Source organism: Megalops cyprinoides, chromosome 6, assembly GCF_013368585.1.
Source record: "Megalops cyprinoides isolate fMegCyp1 chromosome 6, fMegCyp1.pri, whole genome shotgun sequence".
Lineage (NCBI taxonomy): Eukaryota > Metazoa > Chordata > Actinopteri > Elopiformes > Megalopidae > Megalops > Megalops cyprinoides.
Genome location: NC_050588.1, coordinates 18,754,603 through 18,765,551, shown reverse-complemented (window position 1 = coordinate 18,765,551; position 10,949 = coordinate 18,754,603). Strand labels below are relative to the sequence as shown.

Sequence of the window (10,949 nt, the reverse complement as noted above, 5' to 3'; positions counted from 1 at the left end):
GTGTTAGGGCACACAAAAGCTGTGTATTTTGTTTATAATAAACTATTTTAATAAGCATGGTTCAAAGGCAAACATTTTATATAAATGATATTATTTCATTACACTAACTAGTTAACTAACTAATTAGTGATTGCAGACAACATGTTGTATTGTTAATAAATCTAGCACTTTCTTGAACAATCAAGGAAGGAGCATAATAAAAAAAAAACAAAATTCATTTTGATCCTTCATTTTTCAATAAGTTAAGAACTGTTAAAAATGTGTCCTCGTTTGTTTCAAAAAAGGACGTACAATTACACAAGCACCACTTCATGGTAGAATGAGTATTCAACGCCCTCTTTTCACCCATCTGAACCTTGGGATAGTTTGTATGTGAGATTGTGATATGGTTTGTGATATTCATGTCTGGCCAAACACCCGAGTCGCCTCAGGTTTCCATTGACCCCTATCGTTTAGCTGACTTGTCATCTGGTAATGGAAACTATTCATTGTATGCAGCAGCTATGCCTTCAGTTAAAGCATTGCTCACAACCTCTCTTTGCATCATTAATGACCACAAAAATACCACTCGCTACAGTCAAGTCGTGGTCATTCTGAGAAAAACCATGAATCAAAATCAGTCTTACTGTGTTTATTTGTAGTAAGATGAGCCACCCACATCCTTGATGATGACAATGTTAATATATTGGCAAAAAGTAAATGCTGGTCACACAACAACCACATCTTTCAGGTTTTTTTTTTTTATAAAATCTTACTGTCACACAAGAGTCAGATGTATTGTCATTTCAGTAAAATTAAAGTCTCTTAATTTGTACAATACTGTGGACCTTTAGGCCAATATTCACCCACATCAGGCCAGTAAACACTTCAAACAGCACAGCAGCGTCTCCATCATGTTTGGGGATTGAATAATGTTCAGTAGATTGCACAGTAATGTTCTGAAATATTCTGTTGCTGGCTTCTCTTTGATCCCTCCTTCCTCCCGATCAGCATTACCAAGGTCCAATAGCATGGCACAGTGTTGCTAACTTCCCAGAGGAGAGTTGCCTTTCTCATTCAAAACCTCTCCTTTTGAAAATAAAAGCATAGTTTCTCCAGTAAAAGCTTGTCCTGGTCTGACAAAAAAGCTTGCCCTGGTCTGACAAAAACATATCTGTACTTTCACATATTTGGTAAAAAGGTAAGAATAAATAGCTGTGATTGCTGTATTTCAGCGTTCGGTCTCACAGTCAGTGTTAATGCCATGACAGCACAACACTGGCAGCAAATTTACAACACTGGTAGAATGGCACTAACACAGAAGAAGAAAGATGTGTGGCTCTGGAAAAATTTTATAGTTGAAGTTCAGATGCAGGAATCTGCTCCCCTTCAGTTTTACTGGTGAGGCTTTGTACCGTGCTGAAGGGGACCAAATACAACAGAATGCTGAGAGAATGTGTCTCAACAGCTTCAGACATTCAGCTCTGGAAGGAAGTTAGGTAACTGTAAGCTCACACCGGTCCTGTTTCAATCCTCTCACACTGGTGGAGGACTCTCCTTGGTCCTTTGTGATTCATATTTGCAGAACTCCTCCTCTCCCTTCCTTTGCTGCCCCCGGGCTGCCAAAGTTTTCACTGCATTTCTCTTCGGACTGGCGCTTTCTCCAGCTCTTTGCTGCCCTCATGTGGAATTTGTTTTTCATTGCAAGAGTTTCCCGTTTAGTCCATTTCATAGCGGTTGATGTTCACCAGGTCAGCCTTGAGGTCGCTGAAATCGGGGCGCTCCTCTGGTGCCAGACTCCAGCAGGACAGCATGAGGCTGTAGATCGGCTCGGGGCATCTGGAAGGCGCAGGCATTCTGTAGCCCGAGGTAATGAGCCGGAACACCTCATGGTTAGTGTAAGCTGTACAAAGACAAAGACAAACATTCACTGAATGTGATATAACACACACACCACACACAAACACACACATTCACACAGTAACAAACACTAACACGCTCACACACACTCACACCACTGAGGCACCTCGTGGACAGGCATGCAGGTGGATAGTTACCTGGATAGGGTATCCCTCCATAGGTGAGGATCTCATACATGAGGACACCGAAGGACCAGACATCCGACTTGTTGGAAAACCGGCCGTGGCTGATAGCCTCTGGGGCACACCACTTATAGGGGATCTTTTTATCCTCTGAGACATAGAATGGCTCCTAGAGACAGAGAGAGAGCACCAACATCAGCACTGCATCTGTCCAGTACAATTAGCACACTGTCCTTCTCATCCAATCAGCCCTCTGTCTACACAGAGAGTGAGCAGCAGTATAACCTAGTAGTAAGCAGCAAGGCTGGTAACCGAAAAGTTGCCAGTTCAATTCCCCGCTAGGGCACTGCTGTTGTACCCTTGGGCAAGGTACTTCGCCCATCATTGTCTTGTAAATCATTGTAATCATCTCAATCATATCATTGTAAATATCCAGCTGTATAAATGGCTAACATGTAAAAATCGTAACCTATGTAAGTTGCTCTGGATAAGGGTGTCGACTAAAAATGCCAATAATACACAGTCCAACCAGCAAACTATCTATCTGCTCCAATCAGCACACAGCAGGTACTGCAGAGGGCTTTTTTATATTGTTTATATTCTAAAAGTATCATTATAAAAAAGGTGAGTCCTAAATTCATAATCCTTCCTGTACTGATGGAACATTTAGTATGTTATGCCCCAATTTCTTTCAATATCTTTTAGCATTTATTTATTGATTTACGTGGAGGTAGTGTAGTATGCAAAATATGCATATTAATAATATATGCAATAATATATTAATATGTATTAAAAAGGCAAAGTGGGCAAATAAAAAAGTTTAAGAAATGAACTGAAATTTCTTGTTGTAATCCACTGCAGACATCACACTAGGATTGGTTATCTCATTTGTTCAGCAGCTGTACTTGTCCTGGGAAACAAAACATGTTTAAACTGTAAAATTCAGGTTGAATCTCCATCTCAGCTAGAACCAGAACACATAATAAATTGTGCCCATTATGATACGGCAACCTACTTCATTATATGAAGTAATGTAATAGTAACCATCTGTAGGGGATAACCTTTATGACTCGAGCCAGCCCAAAATCGGCCACTTTGCAGATGTAGTTCTCTCCCACCAGGACATTACGGGCAGCCAGGTCCCTGTGGATGCTGTGCTGGGACTCCAGGTAAGCCATCCCATCAGCCACCTGAATGGCCATATCAACCAGGAGAGTCACATCCAATCTTTGTCCCTCTTTACCTGCATCGGGGGGGGGGGGAGTCCAGATAAGTTGCGAGGTTGCTCTTTACATATTGTTAACATGCAGTGGATATCATTTGGTGCAGAATATTTGCACTGTAATGTAATCCATTACAAGAAAGATCCCCATGGCACAGAGTATCTCTGGAATTAAGCCTAGCCCTGACTACCTCCACTTGGCTTTCACACAATTTAAAAATTATGGCTGCAGAATTCTTTGCATTCCCTACATGTCCTGATTCCCCAAGGTCAAACTAAGACAATTGAGTTCTCAGTTTACACTCCTGGTTAAGTAGAGGTTAAACAAAATATTAGGTAGATTTTAAATAAATGAACAAATGTCATCTCCTGTCTCTAAGCCTCATATTTCACATTGATTTGTTTCTCTCCCTGAAGATTTTCTCCTCCTTTGAGCCTGAATCAGGTGATCCAATTTATTCACTTCAACCACTTAAAGAGAAGGTGAGAGGAGCAGGGGATTGTGGGACAGTGGTGCCTGACCCCTTAGGAAGCTGAGGAGGTTGCCCTTCTCCATGAGTTCGGTGATGATGTAATAGGGTGGGACAATGCTGCAGATGGCGAAGAGCGAAATCAGGTGTCTGTGACGTAACCTTTTCAGGATCTGGGTCTCCAGCTGGAAATCCCTCTGGTTAAGAGCCTCTGAGCAGAAGGGAAAGAGAAAGTGAGGGTGAGTCGTTTTGAATTGGAGAGGTGAGAGGGCGAGTGTTTCTCTGTGGGAGAATTGAGAGGGTGAGTCTTTTCGTTTAGGAGAGGTTAGAGAGTGAGTGTCTCTGTGTTCAAGAAGTGGGAGGGTGGGTATTTTTTGTAATGGAAAGGTGAGAGATTGAGTGTTTCTGTGTGGGAAAGGTGAGAGGGTGAGCCTGTCTGTCTCCGATGTGGGGTGGCCAAGAAAGACGAGAGGTGTTGCTTACACAATGAAGCCCTGCAAATGCAAAAGAAGAAGAATTCCACTTCCCTGGTATAACAGGAAAACTCAATACACTGCATCTTATGTCATGGTGTGCAGACCTACAGCACACTGCGCTTTCATGTTTTCACACTTCTAACATCTGAAGAGCTATTTAAACTGTCCACTCCAGCAGTCCTCATAACACTTTCAATAGTGTTCATAATGCCTTCACAAGGCGTGCAGGCACACATCGTGACCAGTTTTTAAATAATTCGCAAGTATTAACATTGTGCTGTATGATGGCTTATATAGAGTCATATACCTCACATGCATGGTTTCATGGTTTCACAAAAATGTATGTAGTTTATGCTTTATGAAGTCACATTTAACGTACCTCTCCCTTGCTGTTGACAAACAGACACATGGATATAAGCATGTGTCCTTATGTACGAAAGCATGTTGATACATTTATATGTTGATGATTCCTGTGTCTTTGTGTGGGATTGCAACAGACAGGAAAGTCTACATTTTTCACATTTTTGTATCTTACGACAACCACTATTTAAAGCATCATCACGGGGTTTCCAAACTCAGCATGCTTCTGTGTGGGTTGCATTCACATGGTGTAGTAATACAATTAATTGTGTGTATACAGCGTGTGTTGATTCTCAGATTTAATTGATGTGAATCAGCCCACCCCTTATGTTGATGCTCAGATTAAATAGATGGGTTTTGGTTGGCCCTCAGTGTTAATTCTCAGATTTAATCAATAGGGATGAGTGCGCCCTCACCTTTGTTCTTCAGGATTTTGATGGCGACGTTTATCCTGTTCTTCCATTTCCCACGGAAAACGTCAGCAAAGTACCCGCTGCCCAGCTGCTCCTCCAGGGTGAACTCCTCTTTGGGCAGCTCCCATTCGTCCACCGTGGAGTGCGACAGGTCATGGGGCTTAGGCTCTGTCTGCCACAGGGAGAACACACTGGCTTCACCATCACCATCATCGTCAATATTATCACCATAGCTATCATCAGCATCATCAACATTATCATCATCATCACCACCACCATTACAATATATTTACCTTAGAGGACTCACACCTGTCCCAATGCTATTGAAGTCATGCGAGCAAATCTCATTGTACATCTCAAATCTCATCTCAAATATGTAAAACTCTATTAACATGCTTTCTATTAAAAATAAATATTAAAATATTAATATAAATATGCTTTCTGTTATTTACACCGTGAGTTTTGATCATGTGAAGTTCCCTTAAGGGTTGAGTCAAATAATTTCTTGATTCTAAATGATTATTCAATCCACTTAGTAACTAATTTGAAAAATGCTGGATTACTTTCCCTTTAGTTTCTATAACTATAGTAGAATGAGACCTACTGGCCTTTTTGATTTTTAAATTTGAATTAATTTGGGCTAAAGAATAATCTAAGTAAGATAATATAAAGAAGTCTTATCTGTCCCCTAATGACAAGGTCTACCACCACAAAACACTTCATAAAACAGTTGTGGGATATTTACAGCTTAATCATGGAATCGAACAGCATTATTGTGATTATAAAGGATTCATATCTTCTGCAAATGTTGATGATGAAGTAAACAATTTCTCCAGATGTATTTAGTGACTGATTCAGCCATCAAGGATTCAGACTGCAGATCTTTCTTAGCTAAGAGATTCATTCAGAAGACAAAAATCATTGACAACAGAAATTCATTTTACATTTTAATAAAATTCCAGGAACAACGTGTCACAATTACACAATTGAAAATTTTAAAGAAAAATAAAGATAAAATGTTATAATAACTTTTTGCTTTCAGGTGAAGAATGAGGAGGTGGACACAGGTTAGAATTCAGTTTTGAGGGCTGAAATTTTGTTTTGCATTCAGGTCTGTTCTAATCTGTTTATTTCCTGTTTTCCTGTTCATAGTGCATAAGATGCAGCAGTAAAACCCTCAGCAGGATAGGGAGGAGGTGAGAGGGTGGGGGTGCGTGGTGAAACAGGCAGGTACGTGATTAACTCACGGACTCACATTTCCCCAGAGACTGCACTGGGGAAAAAATTTGCCTTGAATTTCCCTTGGAAAGAAATGAATTTATTTCCTGCTCTGAAACCAAAAGCCTCTTCTGAGTCATCAAGGTCATGTCCATGGTCATGTCGATGATCGTGTTGTGTTCATGGTCATGTCCACAATGTCTGTGGTCATATCATGGTCATGTCACAGATCCTGCTCTTACTTACCCTGGCACATGTCTGTCTGAGTCGTGGGATGGAGGCCAAAGGGTGGGAGTGGTAGTAATCCACCAGCTCCATGAGAGAGCGGAACCGCTGATTGTGATCTAAGTAGAACTGGCCATCCTCTGTCTGTACCACCTTGAAGTGCCTCACTTTCCCATCATCCTTCACTGTGGAGAAAGTGAGGAGGAGAAGAGAGTAAAGAGAGAGAAGAAGAGAGGGAAAGAGGAGAGGAAAGGAAAGGAAGAGGGGTGAGGAGGAAAGTGGATATAGAGAAGGAAGAAAAAGAAAGAGAGAGATTAGGATATCATAATAAGTGCTATATAAAGACATAGACCACTGCAGATCACCATTGCCATCAAACACATAAAGTGCAACTAAGCACTGTCTGTTTTATGTCCCCCACTGGACTCCTGTAAGACAGCTGGTTTATGAGCAAGAGGATATCTGTGAGGCTACTCTCACCTGATCATTCCTGTGAGCAACCACTCAAATCAGAACAGGAAGTTTTCTTAAATAGCAGAAGGAATGCATACTCATACACACACATGGAAACTCATATACAAACGCACAGGTATCCACACAAACACACACACACACACACACACAGACACAGACACCTGCACACACTCTTGTATACACACACAACTTTCCCAGTTATATGATACTCTTCCTCATCTTCCTCCAACTACTGACAATAATAATCCGTAAACGGGCTTTCACAAAGGCAAGTTTCTGGCAGCAGAGAGACCATTCATAATAACTGAATAACAGTTCCACCATTCATAATACTTGGCTCACTGGTATTGAGGTTAAAGTGTTGCACTTGACATAGACCATTGTTTAATCAAGCCGTACAATACTGATTCAAGAGGTTCCCCTTGCCTCTCTGCTTTCAGCCCTCATTAATGTGGACGGACTGGGGGGGAACAGTTCTATGATGAACTAGATCTTTGTTCAAAAGGAGTACCTCACAGCACCTAAGTGCATCACAACACGTAATTCAGGACCATCAGTTCCGGCAAGTTCAGGTGACTTTAGGTCAGTTCAGGTGAGTACAGGTGACTATACTGTAGGTATAAATACAGGTCAGTTCAGATGTATAGGGAAATTCAGCTCAGGTGACTGAAGGTCTGGGTAGGTGAGTAATGGTGAGTACATGTGACCGTGTGTGTGTAAGAATGTAGGCGATCAGTGCAGGCGAATGCAGAACAAACCTGACAACACACAGCCCACGTGGTCTTTTTCACTCAGACGCACCAGGAAAGCGCCGTCTCCATTCTCTGGGCTGAGCAGGTGTCTCAGGGCTTCCAGTCGATTCAACTTCCCGAAGAACCACCTGAGAAAATGGTGCCAAATTCATGCTGTCAGCTCTCCTGTTGTAAAACAGTAATTCTGATGGTTCCGCTGGCCCGGCATGCACAAGCAACTCCCTTGGTAAACAGAGATTACAGAAAACTGCTGAGCCTCAGACTGATAGAAATTGGTTTTTGTACCCGAAAAAGTTGCAGGTCGAATTCCCACCTGTACTATTGCTGTAATCGTTAAGTAGGTACCTAATGCAGTAGTGCTGTACATACTCAACTGTATAAATGTAGGAGAGGTGAAAAATGTATGTGTAATGATAAACAAAGCAAATGTATAATCTAACAAATGGCTTGGGCTAGAGGGTGGTCCTCTTTGGATCGTCTAAAATGACATACAGTAGCTATACATTCCCTGCAGTCATAACAGGATTTTAGTATTGTCTGTTCTGTGTGTCATGCCACGTGTCCTCCTCCTTTTCTGTGCACCTGAGTGAGTTGCTTAACTTGACTTGCTCCTTAAAACATCTTGCCATGCAAGTCAGCCACCGAAAGACTTTAGCCTATACTGGATGAGTCTGCAATCACACAAAAATGCAAACAATGCACATATGCACACAAAATGCAAACATCTTGCCATGCAAGTCAGCCACGGAAAGACACTGAAGTGCATTTAGCCAATGTTGGATGAGTCTACAATCACACAAAAATGCAAACAATGCACAGATCAGTGAAACCCGTCATTGAAGAAATGTCTGACTGCAAGCTGAGAGCTTTCCAGAAGACAGCAATGTCAAGGACTTTGTAAGACTGGTCCTGTAAACTTGCTGCATGTATACTTTACTATGTGCAAAATGTAAGATACGTCAGTGATTCTGGTAAATGAATGAATGAATGAGTGATGGTGATGATGCCATTATGGTGTAGTGAGCATATTACTCTTTAGTAAACGTTATAAAACATATTATATTAATACTGTACGCATGTTTTACTATTATTCTAATTGATATTTGTGTTCTTTGTATTATTACCTATATTGTAAAGCAGTAGCTGAACGCATAATTTTGCACGGATACTCACGGCTGAGCCTCGACGGTGTCCTTTCTAGCAAGGTAGTTGTAAGGTACAAACCCCTTAGCCAGAACGTGACCGTTTCGGTCTAATTTCCCAGCGGTCCACCAGTCACCCGAACGGCCGATGATCTTGAAGTAATCGCCCTCTTGAAATGACAACTCCTCCTCCGCCCGGGCTTCGAAACTCCACAATGCCTTGTACACCTGCGCGCCGTTTACGCTCGTCGTCGCCTGTGGCGAAGACGGGTTGTGTTGTGTGCTCTTGCACGCTATACACTGCTGATTGGGCGACGCGGTTTTATCTTCATTAGTGTTGGTTACCTGTACCCCCACTGGATCGCTGTCTTCGTCATCCACTTTCGGACCGCCGAATAGCTTACTGCAGAGAGTTCTCGGAGAAGGACATACTTTCGACATGTCAGAGGACTTCCAAAACCTCAAGGCAAGATGCGCGAATAATTCAGCTTCTCAACATCTGCGCTAGTATCCCCGCAGCTGCTGGAATAAGGGACGCAGCCTAAGTGCACTACTCACCAAATTCCCGTTTTTAATCCTTCCAACTTCCTTATTCTACCACGCCTCTCCGTTATAATTTCACGTAAACACACAGTCGGTAAGGGTAGGTTGTTTTCACTGCTCAGTTGCTTAATATAAAAACAAAAAATACACCGAGGACAATGACAAATGTAGGGTCTAACTTATGTGTAAAAACTTAGATCCTACTTAGATCCTGCTCCGGGGGTTCTTTATACAAAGAGAGACAAGTAGTAAGATATTCAGAATTAAATATGTTAACATACAATATTATGTAGTAACATAAAGAACATAATGTTACCATTTTACCGTAACATAGCAGTGTGTAACGTTAGTAACTCAGTTTTAGCGGTGTGGTGTAAGGAGCAGGACTCGTAACCGATTGGTTCAGTTCCCTTATGAGGCACTGCTGCTGTGCCCTTGGGCAAGTTACTTAAGCGACAATTGCCTGAGTAAATATCTAGCTGTATGAATGGGTGTAAGTCGCTCTGGATAAGGGTGTCTACTAAATGACAATAAAGTAAATGTACCTTTACCCACACGCATCCACAAACAGAACAGTTTGCAAGAAACATGCAGAAATGACATGCCACTAGAATATCGTTTCAGCATTCATAAATGATGTTTGCTATGTTTACAGAAGTGAGACTGAGATGTTTTTTATCTCTAAAAAAAACCGAAAGTAGGTTTCACTCATAACCACCATAATCTTTCACGAGGCCAGCTTCTCATTTATGGTTTTCAAAATGAGAATTATAATGATTCGCGAAAAGCATGCTGAACCTAAATTGACGTGTAGATGTTCTGTGTGAGAGAGCTTTAGGTCTCTTGTATGAACGCACCGTCATAGATCCGCACTCTAAAGACGCCTGTGTCGTTATCAGAAACAAACCAATCTTCTCTATTCCGCTACATTCGTTCTTCATGAACGTATGCGATTGGTTTTGCAAATGACACCAGGGTGAAATTAGAACACAGCTTGAATTAACTTTTTTCTTTTTAAGGATCACACGGTCACGGTTGAAGCTCCCAAAATCCCCGAGATTTTCTTAAACCACGGACTCCCAGATTTGGGAGATATAGATTGTGAATGTTGATGTCTCCATCAAAATCACACTGCAAAATACACACTCATTCTTTCACTCTCTCTCTCACTCTCACTCTCACTCACTCACTCTCTCTCTCTCTCTCTCTCTCTCTCTCTCTCTCTCTCTCTCTCACACACACACACACACATACACACACACACACACACACACACACACAAACCTAAAGAGAACAGCGCATTCCTGGTTCTGTTTTAGGTCATCTCTCACTCTTTTATTAGCATACTCAAGGTCTGTGACAAACAGCTCAGGAGACAGAAAGCCTCACAACGTCGTGGTGGGAAAACAAACGTATTACCTTAGCACATGTAAAAAAGAAGGAAAACCTTTCAGATCATTGGCTTGTCAGTGATCAAAGTGACATATGAGGGCATGAAGCTCCGCCCCTCCTCTTCTTTTGCATTGAACAAACATTTAAAAAAATTCCATCTCCATTTTGAGTCGCTTCACATATATATTTATATATATTTATAAACACTTTTTTTTCTAAAGAATTAAAATATTTAGCCACA

The 10,949-nt window shown here is 41.5% G+C and overlaps 1 protein-coding gene across 2 annotated transcripts; it reads right to left on the bottom strand.

Annotated features, from left to right (window-relative positions):
- Positions 1 to 766: 766 nt before the first annotated feature.
- Positions 767 to 9,286, bottom strand: LOC118779547 (protein-tyrosine kinase 6-like). 2 transcript variants are annotated; one of them, XM_036531709.1, is made up of 8 exons: positions 8,805 to 9,286; positions 7,638 to 7,759; positions 6,427 to 6,590; positions 4,966 to 5,134; positions 3,766 to 3,924; positions 3,083 to 3,264; positions 2,037 to 2,190; positions 767 to 1,882 (listed from the first exon to the last, which is right to left on the bottom strand). In XM_036531709.1, the coding sequence occupies exons 1-8, from the start codon at positions 9,212 to 9,214 to the stop codon at positions 1,698 to 1,700; spliced, it is 1,545 nt and encodes a 514-aa protein (XP_036387602.1). In that variant the 5' UTR covers positions 9,215 to 9,286; the 3' UTR covers positions 767 to 1,697. The 2 variants fall into 2 exon arrangements, with proteins under 2 accessions (XP_036387602.1, XP_036387603.1); XM_036531710.1 differs by having other exon boundaries at positions 767 to 1,836.
- Between the last annotated feature and the right edge of the window lie 1,663 nt (positions 9,287 to 10,949).